Below are 18,059 nucleotides of genomic sequence, written 5' to 3' on the forward strand. Positions count from 1 at the left end.
TCCTTTGCATTCACAATTAGGCTGTTTGGCACAAAAGGCCTAGCTTTCAGCCTGTCCTGGCTTTTGACATGCCTTCCTCACTAAGCTAATTGTTTCTAGCTTTTGATTTAAAGTGAAAGATGTGTGACTCTCCCTTTCACTTGAACACTAGAGGCCATTGTAGGGTCATTAGTTGGCCTAATTTCAATATTATTGTCTCAGAGAAGAGGGAGGCCCAAAGAGGAGAGAGATGGGAGAATGGCTGTCGGTGGAGCAGACAGAGCACACACATTTATCAATTAAGTTTGCTGTCATGTGTGGGTGCCGTTTGTGGTGCTCCCAGAACAACTGCATAGCAACATCAAAGATCACTGATCACAGATCCAACAGATATAACAATAAAAATGTTTGAAATATTGTGAGAATTACTAAGATGTGCCACACATACACACAGTGAACACAAGTTGTTGGAAAAACTGTGCCGATAAACTTGCTTGAGGAAGGTTTACAAACCTTCAATTTGTAAAATACACGATAACTGGGAAGTGCAGTAAAATAAGTGAAATAAAATGAGGTATGCCTGTAGATACCTCTGCCCTCAACATTAGAGACACAGACATTCACATACATAGGATCACAGCAAACTAGTATGAAAGCCCATGTCTGGGTAGGAAAATGTGAACTATAATTGATAAATTACTTGAGGCTAGATGTGGAGATGTCTGAGAGTTAAAAACTCCAGAGGCATCCAGTCACGGGGTGGAGGGGCACATGTTTTGTGAGTTTTACGTCTAGGAGCTCAATCAGGTTCTTGGAGTAAATATCTAAGAGAAATCCCATCATGCGAAAATTTTTGCAATCTATGCATCTTGCAAAGTTCTAATATCCAGCATCTATAAGGAACTTAAACTTACAGGAAAAAACAAACAGGCCCATTAAACAGTGGACAACGTACATGAACAGACACTTCTCAAAAGAAGACATAGATGCAGCCAAAAAACACATGAAAAAAAGCTAAACATTACTGATTAATAGAGAAATGCAAATCAAAACCACAATGTGAAACTATCTCATACCATTTAGAATGGCTATTATTACTATCATTACTGTTATTATTATTTTTTTGAGATGGAGTTTCACTCTTGTTGTCCAGGTTGGAGTGCAATGGCATGATTTCTGCTTACTGTCACCTCTGCCTCCCGGGTTAAAGAGATTCTCCTGCCTCAGCCTCCTAAGTTGTTGGGATTATAGGCATGCACCAGCACGCCTGGCTAATTTTGTATTTTTAGTAGAGATGGGGTTTTATCATATTGGTTGGACTGGTCTCAGGCTGGATCACCTCAAATGATCCACCTGCCTCGGCCTCCCAAAGTGCTGGGATTACAGGTGTGAGTCACTGTACCCATCCTAGAATGGCTATTATTAAAAAGTCAAAAAAAAAAAAAAAAACAAACCCAAAAAAACAACAAAAAACCGAAAAACAAAAAACAAAAACTACAGATGCTGGCAAGGTTGTGGAGAAAAAAGGAATGCTTTTACATTGTTGGTGGAAGTGTGAATTAGTTCAACCATTGTGGAAAGCAGTTTGGTGATTCCCTAAAGAGCTAAAAACAGAACTACCATTTGACACAGCAATTCCATTACTGGGTATATACCTAAAGAAATAGAAGTCATTCTATTATAAAGACACATACATATGTATGTTCATTGCAGCATTATTAAAAATAGCAAAGACATGTAACCCACCTAAAAGCCCACCAATGGTAGACTGGATAAAGAAAATGTGGTACAATCTGGTCGCAGTGGCTCATGCCTGTAATCCCAGCACTTTGGGAGGCTGAGGTGGGTGGATCACAAGATCAAGAGATGAAGACCATCCTGGCCAACACGGTGAAACCCTATCTCTACTAAAAATAAAGTAAAAAAAAAAAATTAGCTGGGTGTGGTGGCATGCACCTGTAGTCCCAGCTACTTGGGAGGCTGAGGCAGGAGAATTGCATGAAGCTGGGAGGCAGAGGTCACGGTGAGCTGAGGTCACGCCACTGCACTCCAGCCTGGTGCCAGAGCGAGAATCTGTCTCAAACAAAAAAAAGTGATACATATGCATCATGGAATAGTATGCAGCCATAAAAAAGGTATGAGATTATAAGCTTTGCAGAAACGTGGATGGAGCTGGAGGCAATTTTCCTTAGCAAACTAATGCAGGAACAGAAAACCAAATACTGTATGCTCTCACTTATAAGTGGGAACTAAATGATGAGAACACATGGACATACGGTGGGGAACCACACACAAGAGCCTGTTGGAGGGTGGAGAGTGGGAGGAGAGAGAGGGTCAGGAAGAATAGCTAGTGGATGCTGGGCTGAATACCTGGGTGATGTGATGATCTGTGCAGCAACCCACCATGGCACACGTTTACCTATGTAACAAACCTGCATATCCTGTACACGTATCCCTGAACTAAAAAGTTGGAAATGAAAAGAAAAAATCACATTTGAAAAAAAAAGAAAGAAAGAAATCCCCTCACGCTTCTGGCAGGGGACGGGAAAAGAAACCATTCTGAAATAGGCAGGAGCACTCTGCTCTTCCTAAGAAGAAGCCAGGAGAGTTAACCAGAGCCTAACCTGCTGTTAGTCAGAGCCTAATAGACCTGGGGGAAGGGAAATATCAACTCCAGCTCACTCTGGCCTTTCACAGGGAGAAGGAAAAACCCAACTCTAGGGCACTCTGCCACCCTGTATCACCTAACACGGGGAGAAAAAACTGAGAAACACTTACAAAGCTTAAGTTCAAAGGCATAGGCTCATTAAAAGATGCAGTCCTAATCCTAGGTCAATAGAGCATTTTCCCTCCTGCTGCACCATACCACAACATTACTTAGGGCCAATTTACCTTTGTCCTAGTTCCTTTTAACCACTGCATTATGTCCAGCTATCAAGAAAAAATTGTGAGGCACACTAAAAGGCAAAAAATACAATCTGAAGAGACAGAGCAAGCAGTACAACCAGACATGGGAGGGATATTGAAAGCATTGGACGAGGATTTAGAACAACAATGATTAATATGTCAAAGGCTCTAATGGATAAAATGAACAGCATACACAAACAGCTGTGCAATGTAAGCAGAGATATGGAAAGCCAAAGAAAGAAGCAAAAGAAATGCACTGTAAAAAATCAGCACACTATAACAGAGATGAAGAATGCCTTTGATAGACTTACTAGTAGATTGGACACAGCTGAGGAAAGTAGCTCTGAGCTTGAGCGTATCTCAATAGAAACCTCTGAAACTGAAAAGAGAATAAAGACTGGAAAAGCAACATAATACCCAAGAACCATGGCACAGCTACAAAAGGAGTACCATGTGTGCAATGGGAATACCAGAAGGTAAGAGAGGGAGAAAGGAACAGAAGAAATATTTGTATATATATATTTAATTGCACTTTAGGTACCGGGGTACATGTGCAGAACATGCAGGACTGTTGTATAGGTACATATATGGCAATGTGGTTTGCTACCTCCATCCCTGTCACCTATATCTGGCATTTCTCCCCATGTTATCCCTCCTCAACTCCCTACCCGCCACTGACCCTCCCCTAGCCCCCCACAACCGACTCCAGTGTGTGATGCTCCCCTCCCTGTGTCCCAGAAGAAATATTTGAAAGAATAATGACAGGATTTCCCCAAATTAATGTCACATACCAAACCTTAGAGCTAAGAAACTCAGAAAACATGAAGCAGGATAAATATCAAAAAATTATACTGAGGCATGTCATTTTAAAACCACAGAAAGTTAAAGAAAAATATAGAAAGAAGCCAGAAGGAAAAAACCCACTTTATAGAGAAGCAAAGATAAGAATTACACTTGACTTCTCAGAAAACTACGCAAGCAAGAGGAGAATGGAGTGAAACATATGAGAAAACCCCCATCAACCTAGAATTCTGTAGTCTGTGAAATTATCCTGCAAAAGTGAAGGAGAAATAAAGACTTTCTCAGACAAATAAATATCGAGAAAATTTGTTGCCAGTAGTCTTGCCTTGTAAGAAATATTAAAAGAAGTTATTTAGAGAGAAGAAAAATAACATAGGTCAGAAACTCTCATCTACCTAAAAAAAGAGCACGGAAGAAGGAATGATTGAAGGTAAAATAAAAACTTTCATTTTTCTTGGCTGGGTGTGGTGGCTTACACCTGTAATCCCAGCACTTTGGGAGGCCGACGGGGGCAGATTGCCTGAGGTCAGGAGTTCAAGACCAGTTTGGCCAGTATGGTAAAAACCCGTCTCTACTAAAAATACACATACACACAAAAATTAGCTGGGCATAGTGGCATGTGCTTGAAATCCCAGCTACTGAGGAGGCTGAGGCAGGGGAATTGCTTGAACCAGGGAGGTGGAGGTTGCAGTGAGCGGAGATATGCCACTGCACTCCAGCCTGGGCAACAGAGGGAGATTCCGTCTCAAAAAAAAAACAAAGCAAAAAACCAAACAAACAAAAAAACCTTTTTATTATTCTTAATTGATCTAACAGATAACAGTTTGTTCAAAATAGTAATATCAACAATGTATTTAATTATGTATGCCTATGTGTATATAATATATATGCTTTTGTATGCTCATGTGTAAGTAAAATGAATGACAGCAATGTCACAAGGGATGAAAGGGAGGAATTAGAATAGAAGGGAGGAATGGATTGTTATTACAAGGTACTCACATTTCCCATGAAATGGTATAGTGTTAATTGAAAGTGGGCTAAGATTAGTTGTAGTGTGTCTTGCAAAATCTAGGGCAACTACTGAAATAAGTAAAATAAATGAATGAATGAATGAATAAATAAACAAATAAATGGCATAAATGTGGTGTTAAGAAGTTTGGAGGGGGATAGCAAAATAATTAAATAAAAGAGTTGGAAAATGATTGGTTTTGGAAAGTGGGAGTTGGTGAAAGGCTGGGGACTGTTGCTTTCCATGAGACCAATTTATGAAACTATTTTCTTTTTACATGTACTATATACATGTATAACTTGGAGAAATGTAAAATTAAATAACAAACAACAAAATGGATAAAAGCAATTATATTTATGTTAAGACACAGGTCTGACTTTTTTGAGTCGGAAACTTCTCTTACATCAGGAACTTATGGCCAAATGCTAATTTGTATAGCACATAGTCCAGTGATTAATATTTTGATTAAAAAACAGAAATGACTGAAATTATGCCCAAACTTTAGTATCTTTAAGAGTATTTCTTAAACTGCAAAATAAGTTTCTCCAGAAAAGATGAGAAAGTTTTTAGCTTGTTGGAGAAAGAAATAATTGAAGATAAGACTACCATTTGCTTCTACATGATAGCCATGCTTTACTTGGTAATGTCCAGAAACTTACCTGAACAGAAGAGCATCATCTGTGAGAAATTTTGGCAAATTGGAGTCTCGTAAAGCTCTTATCAACACCACATCTTCATTTAGGTTTGGGTGTTCTCTTTTTAAAGATCTAAATTCAAAGGAATATTTCAGATAATATCACGAGAACATAAGGTTGAATGTGATTTTCTAAACCTCTGGGGAGGGCAGAGCCCTTCCTCTGAGGATTCCTGCTAGAAGGAGAGGATCATTTTCCCTTGTGTGCTCAGCGTTCATCTCCATCACAGCACACCGACAAAGCCTGCAATGGCTACGCAGCCTTAAGGAGAACGAGAAGGACATCTCAACACACTCCCCAATCCCAATTTCATTCCACCTGAATGTATAGCTCCCTGAATACACCATGATGATTCCTATTCCTGTGATTTTCTTTTCTCTGCCCAGAATATCTCGCCTTGTTCTTTGCCTGCTCTTATTTCCCCCTCAAAACCCAGCCTAGTGACTCCCTTCTCTAGAAAGCTCCTGTCCTCTATTCTTCTCAGTGAACCTCGGGTGGGTGCGGCCCTGTTGTTGCCCTCCCTGCGTTGCAGCCTACATGACTGCACACTGATCTGTCTCTATGACCCACTGGACTGTAGTTGTGCTCCTTCAGTGAAAGTGTTATCCAAACTTCTTAGTATTCCCAGTTCTTAAATAGCCATCCTGTAAAGAGGGGATCTATTACATCTGAGAGGTTAAAAGAACACAGAGTAGGAAACTGCAGGGAGATTTGTGCAGAACCCAGTGATACAGGAGCCAGGCAGAGGGTTTCTGGATGTGCAGAATCTGAGCCAATGAGTCAGGGCCTGAGAGGAAGGACTAGAGAGAAAATAGGTCATCTCAGAGGCTCTGAACAAGTTGGGGGATTCCAGATATAGTAGTTTGAAGAAGTTATAAAGAGAAAAGTTGGGGCCTGAAAGAGGAAAGACTATTTACTAGACACTAGAAAGAAGCTTAGTCTTGGACTCCATTACAAAGACAAAGGTGAAATCTAAGACATAAGCTGAACTGAATTGAAATGATGAAGTTTCTTTACACTCCTGAGGCTTTCTCAGACAACATATATGACTGGCCTTGTGGCATATGCATAACAGACAGTGTGACTTTTAAGTCTAGTCATACCAACTTACGGTGGTAAAGGCTTTTGTACACAAAAACCTAATGTCTGAATTTGAGTTCAGGGGACGTGAATGTTATCCAAAGCCTAGTTGGGGATCAGTTTCTGTCGAGGATAACCATGTGAGGAGTTGTAGTGAACTGTCATTGGATGAGGAGAGAGAACCTGTGTCACTTCGTCATGGGAGTGTCAAGGTAAAATGATGACAAAAGCAGCAGCCAACATTTATTAATCACTTGCTGTGTGTCAGGCATCTCTCTGAGAGCCTTTCCTGAGTTACCGATTTAATGTGTTTGATCCCATGGTTTGGGATTTCACTCTTGACTACTTTGGTTTCTTACCCAGCCATGACCAGGACAGACTTCACCGCTCTCATGCCAAAGTCATAGTGATCTTGCTGAGACAGCTGCTCACTGCAAAGCTTATACATCTGAGTCATTTTTCTTGCTAATGTTTTACTGGATTCAAATCCTTCTGAATATAGAATTACCTAGAATAGAAAAAAAATCATGCAATGCTTATTATATTGAATTGATATCAATGTATCTACATGATACCAACAAATTCAAAATTGGCTTTAAGCATTACACCTTCCCAAGTTGTTATGTCATTTAATAAAGAAACATAAAGATTTGTGAAGGGAAAAAGGCTTTCTGTGCACAGGAAACTAGAAGACAGAATATTCTATGGGGTATACTTAGGCACTGATTCTGTTTTCCTTCTACAGACGAAGATGTAGCTTTGGGGACATTTGGCTCAAGGAACAGAAGAGCTCAGTTTTTGAAAATGTTCCTGTCATGAAAGTCTGATGGTGTTATTAGGCCCAAGTACAAAAGCAAGAATTGAGCTTCCCTGATCTGACAGGAGCGCCACCCTAGTGGACAGTGATTGCCACCAGCTCCCTTAGTTTCCCTCGGAGTCAAGGGAAGCCATGCCGATTGTCAGCCTCTCCTCTGCCTTTCTTCTGACAAGTTTCTGCATCCTTGGTTACATTAATCAGATGATGCTTAGTGTCTTTGACAGTGAAGCTGGCTGTGGACCCTTTTTTCTATTTATAATCTGCCTGAAAAACTGCAGTTGGCTTTAGATGTGGAATTTGGAATGAGGCAGAGTTCTTACTGGTGTCTGTTTTGTTTTCTGCTCTATCCCTGCTGACTAGCATAGTGCTCTGCACACAGTAGGTGATTAAAAATATTTACTGACAGGCCAGGTGCAGTGGCTCATGCCTGTAATCCCAGCACTTTGGGAGGCCGAGGCGGGTGAATTACTTGAGGTCAAGAATTCGAGACCAGCCTGACCAACATGGTGAAACCGTCTCTACTAAAAATACAAAAAAATTATCCTGGCTTGGTGAAGGGAGCCTATAATCCTAGCTACTTGAGAGGCTGACACAGGAGAATGGCTTGAACCTGGGAGGAGGAGGTTTCAGTGAGCCAAGATCGTGCCATTGTACTCCAGCCTGGGTGACAGAGCCAGACTCCATCTCAAAGAGAAAAAAAATTCGGATGACAGAATCTAATTCATTTAAACTCTAAAAATAGTAAGAATAGCACTCGAAGACTAGACTTTTAAATGTGTCCCATTGATTACTGAGTAATATAAAAACAGGACAAAGCATGAGGTATGGACAACATGTTGGACTGGGTTTTAAACCTGTTTTTTTTTTCTTACCAGGTTGGGACAATGAGCAAGTCATTTATTGTTCCTGTTTGTAGAGAGGGTCAAGATACTACCTGCCTTAACTGCCCCCCCACCATGCCAACAGTGGGTATGGGGGACCCCTGATTTGCTGTAAGCATTATTCTAATTGATATAGTTTGGATGTTTATCCCTATCCAAGTCTCACGTTGGATTATAATTCCCAGTGCTGAAGATAGGGGCTGACGGGAGGTGTTTGGGTCATAGGGGTGGATCCTGGATCCCCCATGGTTTGGTGCTGCTTTGCAATAGTGAGTGAGTTCTCCTGTGATCTGGTCATTTAAAAGTGTGGGGCACTCCCCACCCACTCTTTCTCTCTCGCTCCTGTTTTTGCCATGTGCAGTGCCTGCTCCTGCTTCACCTTCCACCATGAGTAAAAGCTCTTTGAGGCCACCCTAGAAGCCTAGCAGATGCCAGCACCACACTTTCTGTACAGCCTGCAGAGCCAGAAGCCAATTAAACCTCTTTTTTAAAATAAATTACCCAGTCTCAGGTATTTCTTTATGACAATGCAAGAAAGACCTAATACACTAATATAGGCTATAATTTTTCTAATGATAGGCTTTGGTACAATCTATTTTTTTTTTTTTTTTGAGATGGAGTTTCGCTCTTGTTACCCAGGCTGGGGTGCAATGGCGCGATCTCGGCTTACCGCAACCTCCGCCTCCTGGGCTCAGGCAATTCTCCTGCCTCAGCCTCCTGAGTAGCTGGGATTACAGGCACGCGCCACCATGCCCAGCTAGTTTTTTGTATTTTTTTTTTTTTTTTTTTTTGGAGACGGCGTTTCGCTCTTGTTACCCAGGCTGGAGTGCAATGGCGCGATCTCGGCTCACCGCAACCTCCGCCTCCTGGGTTCAGGCAATTCTCCTGCCTCAGCCTCCTGAGTAGCTGGGATTACAGGCACGTGCCACCATGCCCAGCTAATTTTTTGTATTTTTAGTAGAGACGGGGTTTCACCATGTTGACCAGGATGGTCTCGATCTCTCGACCTCGTGATCCACCCGCCTCGGCCTCCCAAAGTGCTGAGATTACAGGCTTGAGCCACCGCGCCCGGCCAGTACAATCTATTCTTAAGCAATTACTTTTATTTCACATAGAAGAATATTTAAAATTAGCTGTTACCACAGGAATTTATTAGCTAAGGAGTGATCTGTGCTTTCTGAGAAATTCCATCCTAAAGGGGTAGTGGCCCTTGTTATGAAATGCAGCACTGAGCACACAAGGGGCCTTCTGGAGTCCTAAAAATGCCTTATATTTTGGTCTTGGTGGTCACATAGATGAATACATGCATAAGAATTCACTGAGCTGCACCCTTATGAGATGTGCTCTTTATTGTGTATAAATTATAACTTAATAAAAAGTGCCATGAAAAATATGCATAAAATGTATCTGGAAGCAGTGGCATATGCCTGTAGTCCCAGCTACTTAGAGGCTGAGGTGGGAGGATTGCTTGAGCTTCATTTGGTTCCAGCCTGGGCAGCATAGTGAGACCCTGTTTCTTTCTTTTTTTTTTTTTTAAAGTACAACATTTAAATATATCAATTCTTTTTTAAAAATTATTTTATTTTTAACTAATTAAATATTTATTTATTTATTTTATGACTACATTATGGGACTGGCTAATTTTTATATTTTTGGTAGAGACGGGATTCTACCATATTGCCCAGCTTGGTCTCTAACTCCTGGGCTCAAGCCATCCTTCCACTTTGGCCTCCCAAAGTGCTGGGATTATAGGTCTGAGCCACTGTGCTTGGCTAAACACATCAATTTTTGGCTAGCATTTAAATTCTTGGCTATTTAAACCCAGTTTAAATAGAAAGATGCCTAATTAGATACAGAAAAAACAAATACAATTATAAAGAATTAATTTGTTAATGGTTACTATTTTTCAACTAAGTTGATACAGACTTATAAACCATCTCCACCTACCATCATAGTGAGGCTTCTACTCAACATTTCTTGACTCCAGTAAAAAATAACGTGCAAAGAGAAATAAAAATAATCTGTGTTTTTGTAACCAATTCGGACATTTTAATTCCTAGAGAGGAACTGAAAAACCCCAATGAACTGGTTAAATTCATTGATTCTTTCCAGTTTTAGGGGCCTATTATATTCCAGATGCCATTCGGGGTATTATGGATATAGCACTAAACAACAAACATGCAGAACTTAACATTCCACGTCGTAACAATCATATCCACACTTAGGAATGTATAACCATTACTAGGGGCATTCATAAAGGAAACTTTCTACCTTGATAGAGTTGAATGGTAAATAAAAGAAAGAAGTTTACATTTCTGCTGCTTCATAATGTGATGCTCACCTCTGCAATCAAGGCATAATTTGGAACCATCATCGCAAATGGTCTAAACAGGGCTTTCAAATTATCAGGCAATTCGGTTCTGCCTGCATAACCAGGATTCATCGTGATAAAGGCTGCGCAAGTCATCACCAACTTTATTTCCCGCCCCTCAAACATGAATCTAGAGAGCTGTTCAAAAGATAAAGTATAAGTTAACAGTCCTCCAGACACTTGTAAAACTTTTGACCTAATTATTACTTGAATAGGAGACACATGTAATGAAGCACTGAAGCAAAGACTACTGAATCCTGCTGCTGCACAACAGGGAACATTTCTGACTCTGTCCTGCCTACTTCACATCTCTTCCGGGCTCGGTGTTTCCTGATTTCTGCCTCCCTGCACCTGCCTTGCCCAAATTGTCTCTTCCTTCCTGGCCAAGTCCTAAGATCTTCTAGGCCTGAACATTTGCTGAGACTCTTTATTTCAACTCTATTTTTTTGTTTTTGTTTTTGAGACAGAGTTTTGCTTTGTCTCCTATGCTGGAATGCAAGTGGTATGATCAGAGCTCACTGCAGCCTTGACATCTTAGGCTCAAACAATCCTCCTACCTCAGACTGCCAAGTAGCTGGGACCACAGGCATGCCACGCCATGCCCTGATAATTTTCTATGCATCTTAGATTTACTGACTATTAAACCTTATCCACTCCCACTTTCCGGTATTCCCCAAGAAATTCCAACCTAATCTTTGTTCTCCAGTTGTTGCAGCCCCACTGTCACAGTTTTTGTCATCTTCCCTCCACTTCTACTCACAGCAAACACTTGTTGAGCACCTGTTGCAGGTGAGGCACTAAGTGAGGCATGGAGGCACACAGCTGAAGGATCCTCACTCTTGAGCCCTCCAGAAACTCCCAGGCTTGCTGTCTGCAATCAACCTGGAAACCATGATCACAAAGTGCAACATATGCTACAGTGCAGGTGTGTGCAAAGCCTATGGGAGTAGCAGGCAACCTGCTCGGGATCTGAAGAAGGAAGAAGGATGTTTCAGGTAGGGGAACAGGGGAACCATTCCGGGAAAAGGGAGCAGAAGCAAGAAATCACTGGGCATTCCGGAAATGACCAGCAATTCACTTTGCTAAAGGGCAAAGTTCCAGAAAGTATAGTTAGGCTGGGCCTAAGCATCTTGATTGTTTACTGCTAATCTAAAACTAAGGAATTTAGATTTTGTCCCATGTTTGGGGGGAAGCAGAGAAGACTTCTAAGTAGATCGAAAGGATTAAAGTTGGCAGCGGAGAGGTTAGACAGGCTACGGACAGGGAGACCAGTGAGGAATGATCACTGGGGACGTGAGAGCCAGAATTCAAGAGCTGTAAGTGGGGAGGAGAAGCATCTTGCAGAAAAAATTAACAGGATTTGGTGATGGCTTAGATTCTGGGACTGATAGTGATGGGTCAATTCCAAGGTGAGTTCTAGGTTTCTAGTTGGACCACTAGATGAAGGTACTATAAAGAGGCATGAGGAATGAAGGGGAAGACCAGGATGGAGTAGGGTGATGTGCCACAGCCTGGAGGAGAGAATGTGTGGTGCAACTGGAGACCATTTCTGCTGCTGCTGAATGGCTGCTCGTGCTAGCAAACCTCTCCATTTCTGTGGTTTAGTTTATCTATGCCGGGGATATACCCTACTCCAGCTGTCTCATTTGGCACTGGTAGCTTGAGGATGAGGCTGGTTATCTGCAGATGCTCTCCTATCTTCCTCTGCCCTCATATGGCTGTTCTCTAGTGACAAAGCTTCTATCCTGCCTCTGCCTCTACTCTCTCTGGTCTCTGTCCTCTTACTCCATACACTTTGTTCTCAGTGAATTGCTCAGGCAGATGATAATCTCTGTATTTAAAGATCTTGTATTTAATATAGGCCTCCCCAGAGTATGCAGGAACAGGAGACAGTACAGATAAGGGAGCTTAGGTTTTAGGGTCTGATAAATTTTGGCGTCTGTGAAAATATTTTTTAACTTTGAATTATTTCCACCTATTACTTTGGGGGAAATGACATAGGCCTCATATAGGTTTTGTGTAAGATGAAATAGTGTGAGCACATACCACAATGACTTACACAATTTAGCAGCTCACTAAAGTCCAAGCCATGATTTCTTTTTATTTGTTCTATAACTTGCTTTTTTGCAGAGGTGATAATCAAAATATTTAACAATTCTTACCAGGGTGCCTTACAATGAGATAGCCTCTGCCTCTGAAGCTAGAGCTGAGTCTAGAGTCCTCTAGGCTATGCCGGGATGAACCCTTATTGGTATATCCAGAGCAGGTCTGGGGCTCTTCTGAAAGGACCAAGGGAGTAGTGGGGGCCCTCACAGGGCTTGGAGCAGTGCTGTTTTGGTTTGCAGAGTCTGAACACCAGTGCTGCCCATCGTGACCAGATCTCAGAAGGTCAACACAGCGCTAGAGACTTGGTCCCAACTTTCACTGCCATCAGCTTCTGAATATGAAACCCTTCTCTAGAGACATGCTTATAAGGGGCTAAAACAAATTTTAAATAACAGGACCACTCAGTATCTTCATCTGACCTCATTCTCTTTAGATTTTCCAGTCCAGTTACTTCTGGAGAGCCAAGGTACTCTTGAGATCCCATAATCTGTGTAGCTATTCCTCCCTAACTTTTTCAGTACCTCCTTCCTAAAATGTAACTTCCTGTGAGTTAATTGCAAACGTAAGGACTGCTACCATGATAGTCGATTGCCCAATGCCTTACCTTTGCCGCTTTGGCATTCCTAATGGTAATGAGTTGCTGTGCAATGACGGACAGAACTTCTATGTCAATTCGATTAAATTCATCAAAGCAGCACCAGGCCCCTGACTGTGCCAAGCCACTGAAGAAGCGCCCCATCATCTGAAATCAAAATAAGGCAGTTCAACTTTGTATTGTGTAGTTCAACTCCTTCAAAAAAAAAATGAAATTTTGAGCTGAAATGTAAAAAAAGGTGGTTATCTACAAATAAGCAATAGTTTTATGTGAATATTGGACTCTCAGAAGTAAACGCTTTTCTACATGAGGAAATATCCTTTTGAGCCTAAGTGATTTGAATCTGTTTTATTTTTAAATAAAATGAGAATCTGACCAGTTTTCCTTGTTGTTTATAAACTCCACTCACCTCTGTAAATATGTAATAGATTCCCAAATAATCTAACACATGGAATGTACAAACTTAAGGACTTTAAAAAAACTTGAAAAATTTTACTAATGGAAGATTTCATTATCTTCAGAAGGTATTCTAGAAGGCACACACACACAAGAACTACTGAGCAGAAGGCATAGCAGCGCAGATTATGGCAATGATTCTTAATTTCTTCTACAGCAGAATCCTAATGGTGGAAGAAAATAAGGATGTACCATCTAAAGTGTTGCATTTCTTTTGGGGACTTGAGATATTGGTTAAGCATGTGTACAAATCTTGCATTATACCACAGATCTATCTCTTTAACAATAGAACTAATGGTTTTAAAATTTCAAGGTGGTCAACTGAACTACTCCCTCCCCTTCCTTTGATTCCCACAAAACACAGAGAGACTGATAGATCAGCGTCTTTCTCTCCTTTTCTGTGTCCACGCTTATACCTGTACTTGCTTGATAAAAACATAATGGAAAGGGAAACCAGCAGGAAGAAAGTTTTGAAAAAAAAGCTGGAATAGGCTAGGCACATTGGCTCATGCTTGTAATCCCAGCACTTTGGGAGGCTGAGGCAGGCAGATCATGAAGTCAAGAGATGGAGACCATCCTGGCCAACATGGTGAAACCCCGTTTCTACTAAAAATACAAAAATTAGGTGGGCATGGTGGTACGCGCCTGTGGGACTACATGGGACATGTGAAGCCTGCTGGCCACACATTCTGTACTTAACAGAGCTCTTGGTAGTTCTTTCATTCAAGGAAGGACCACTTGGGGGAAATAAGCTGTTTACACTAATTAAGTTAGTCCTTCATCTATACTTATGAACCAAAATAAGTAAGATTCAAGAAAGAGAAGGAATGAGAAGAATGAACTAATGAGGAACGTTAGAGAAAGTGGAGACAATTTAGAAGACAGAAAATAATTTTATAAAATTCAAATGGAATTCTCAGAGAGATTTGGGAGGGAAACACATTCCTAAAATAAAACAAGATACTCTATAAAAGGAATTAGTCAGAGATAAGAAATAGTCCCTGGAAATTAGTAATAATATAGCCAAGAGAAGAGAAATTAAATGAATGAATGGAATGATAGCATGGACAGGACTAAAGATAAAATTGTTGTTCTGTACAACAAAGCTGAGGAACGCTTCCATGTTGTGGAGGAATGGTCTTCATACTTAGGATACATGTAAGCCCTGGCATACATGCAGACTTCTCAAGGGATACTTATGAACAAACAGTTTGAAAGGAAATAACAGAAAATTCCAGATCTTGATCTGTGATACAGACTCGTTGCTAATATTTTTCTCTCTCTGAGAACATGTCTGTGGTCATGTTGGTTCTTCATTTCCATTTGCTCTTCAAAAATGGCCCTCTTTCTCTGCCACTCCTGGCTGTGCGGTTTGCGCCTGGCTGTGGAGGAGAGTGGGGGGTTTGAAATCCAGCCCTGACATGGCTGGTGACTTGGTGAACATGTGCCACATACATAGAGGCTCAGTAGATGACACTAGCAGCCTTGCTCTCATCCAAACCAAATCTTGCTATGGAGCATTGCTCCAGATGCAAAAACCTCCAGGGTGCCAAAGGAGCAGTTCCAAACATTGATCAGGAACACAGGAACGCTTGCAATGACTGACTGGCTAACAAATACTTTTTCAAGTCAGGTAATTTCCAATTCTTTGTTTTCAACAAAAGTGAAGGACAGAGTCAATGCCTACAGGTCAGAGATAACCAGAAACACACCTGTAGTCAAACACAGTTGGATTTACCATTTGTTCCAGTAAGGGAGACCACACACTGGCGAACCAAGGATTCTCTCAGTAAAAGGACATTAGGAGGATTTGGGCTTGTGTTAGAAAATTCTGGGGAAGGGTTAGTGAAAAAAGGTTTTGCTTTGTTAATTTTTGAGAGCTACTGTAACAAATGGCCATAAACTGAATGGCTTAAAGCAGCAGCATTTATCATCTAACAGTTCTAGAGGCTAGAAGTCTGAAATTAAGGTATCAGCAAAGCCGTGCTTGATCTGAAGGCTCTCGGGGAGGATTCTTCCCTGTCTCTTGGTAGCTCCTAGTGGTTGCCGGCAACCCTTGGGATTCCTTGGCTTCTTGTACAGCATCACTCTGATTTCTACCTCCTGTGTACCTTCACTTGGCCATCTTCTCTGTGTGTCTATATCCACATTTTCCTCTTCTTATAAAGGCACTGGTTATTGGATTAGGGCCCATACAATTCCAGTATGACCTCATTTTAAACATCAGAATCTTTACAGATATAAAGACTCAAATTAGGTAACATTCAGATACTAGGCATGAGGACTTGAGCGTACTTTGAGGGAACACAATTCAATCCACAACATTGTGGATTAGGTGCTGGTAGGATATCATAATAATATTACATAGAAGGCTGATGGATAGCTGGCTGAGGCTGTCATTGGTAAAGGTGAAGCAGTTACACAGGTTAGCCGGGAGAGGGGGATGTTAGATTATTTTTGTGGTTTGGACAGCATTCTTGTGTGTTCTCAGACACGATTATGGCATCTCATTCCATAATGGATGCATTGTGACCTGGTCTGTAGTTGGTGGTCTGTGAAATTGTTTGTGTTCAACTGGAGAAGCAAATAGTCTGAGTCAGGTCAGCTCTCAGCTGACAGCAGTCAGGGGCTATTTTGTTTCGTTTTTCAGAGATGAATTGTGTAGCAATTAATTGACCATTAGAAATAAATTTTGGTGTTATTTCTACCATTTTATTTTGTGATGATTTCTACTTTTAAAAAAACCCCATATTTTGAAAGATTTCAAACATAGACAAGGGGTGAAAGAACGTATACATCATCCAGCGTAACAATTACCAATATTCTGCTATTTTCAAAATACTCTCCATTTTTTGTTGTTATAGTATTTTAAAGCAAACCCTAGGCATCATATTATTTCACCATAAACTCTGTAACATGTAAAAACCCCAAAATTTCCCAAATCAATACTGTTAACCTACTCAAAGAAAAATCCAATAATTATTTAATATCATGTTCAATTTTCCTCAATGGTACTAATATTGTCCTTTTACAGTTGATTTGTTTGGATAAAGATACAAGCAAGGTAAAAACACTGCATTTGGTTACTGTGTCTCTTAAATCTCTTTAAATTTATAGCAGTTCCTTGAATCCTCTCTCTTTTATGCAATTCATTTTTGAAGGTCTGTAAGTTATTTTTCCCCATAGAATTCCCCTGATTCCATATTTAGCTGATTGTATTCTTGTGGTGTTAACATGCTCCTTTATCTCATACGCCTGTACTTCTTGAAAACTGGAGACTGAAGTAGATTTATAAGTTTGAAGTTTGTTTGAACAGGAATAATTCATAGCTTACATATCATAACAAGAGATACGTATTTCCTAATTGTCAAAGTTGTGACTGATCAGTGGATTACTAGCTGTGCATGTCCATTATAAATTTTGCTATTAGTCTTTAGTGGTTTTAGCAATAAAGGCCATTGCTAGATACATTATTTTTTAAAGATTGCAAAATACCAATTTATAATGTTATCATCCTTTCTGCATTTATTAATTGTAATGATTCTATAAGGAATTTTCCTCATCAACTTTTTTATTACTCCCCAAAACAGCCCACAGAAAAGGCGGGATAAATACTTAATTCTTTTTCTTTATCAATTTTTCAAATAAGTTGTTGCTCTGGAAACCTCCAAGGTGATCAATGAGTTTTATTTTATACTTTTTCATTAATTATCGTACATTAATGAATTTAAAAATGTTTTATGTGTTTTGATCCACTCCAGTTATTATTATTATTCTCATATTATCCCATCTTTGGTCAATGAAGAACCCCTTTTAGTAACATTCTGATTAATAATATAATCACAAAAATTTTTGGTATTTTGTTGTTGCTGTTTCAGATAGGACAGGATGTTGCAGGCTCATTTTATGCATTTCCTGCCCTAGACCTAGAGCCAGCTCTGGTTACTTTTAGTAGGAACAGGTACTTAAGACCACAGTCTGGGTACTGGAGGTGATCACTGTTTTTAGGCTGTCAGTGTCCCTTTTTAGAGGACAGAACTAAGAGATAACACCTAACTGAGAGAAGAAATCAGTTATCAAAAACATATTAAAACCTGCTACTCAATTTCTAAAAGCATAAGCAAGCCAAGAGAACATGAGGAAACGATGTAAATAGGTGTTTCATAGATGGGAAATCCTAGAGTATAAACATTTGAAAAGACATTCAACCTCACTAGTGACCAGGAGAATACAATGGGATACCATTTCATACTTCTCAGATTGACAACAGTTATGGAGCCTGACAGCATGGGCAAGGATGTGGAGCATAGGCAGCTCTCATATTTTGAATTTTTTGGTAATATTTTGAAAATATTAGAGATT

The 18,059-nt window shown here is 40.3% G+C and overlaps 1 protein-coding gene across 11 annotated transcripts in view; it reads right to left on the reverse strand.

Annotated features, from left to right (window-relative positions):
* The window catches only part of DNAH6 (dynein axonemal heavy chain 6), a 352,679-nt gene that overhangs the window by 166,413 nt on the left and 168,207 nt on the right, over window positions 1-18,059 (reverse strand). For all 11 annotated transcript variants that reach the window (XM_074397642.1, XM_039462280.2, XM_074397653.1 and 8 more), the window contains 4 exons: window positions 13,251-13,388; window positions 10,511-10,678; window positions 6,831-6,979; window positions 5,356-5,463 (listed from right to left, as the gene is read on the reverse strand). In XM_074397642.1, the coding sequence (XP_074253743.1) occupies window positions 5,356-5,463; window positions 6,831-6,979; window positions 10,511-10,678; window positions 13,251-13,388 (563 nt within the window). The remainder of the gene's footprint in view (window positions 1-5,355; window positions 5,464-6,830; window positions 6,980-10,510; window positions 10,679-13,250; window positions 13,389-18,059) is intronic.

Source organism: Saimiri boliviensis, chromosome 1 (assembly GCF_048565385.1).
Source record: "Saimiri boliviensis isolate mSaiBol1 chromosome 1, mSaiBol1.pri, whole genome shotgun sequence".
Classification (NCBI taxonomy): Eukaryota; Metazoa; Chordata; class Mammalia; order Primates; family Cebidae; genus Saimiri; species Saimiri boliviensis.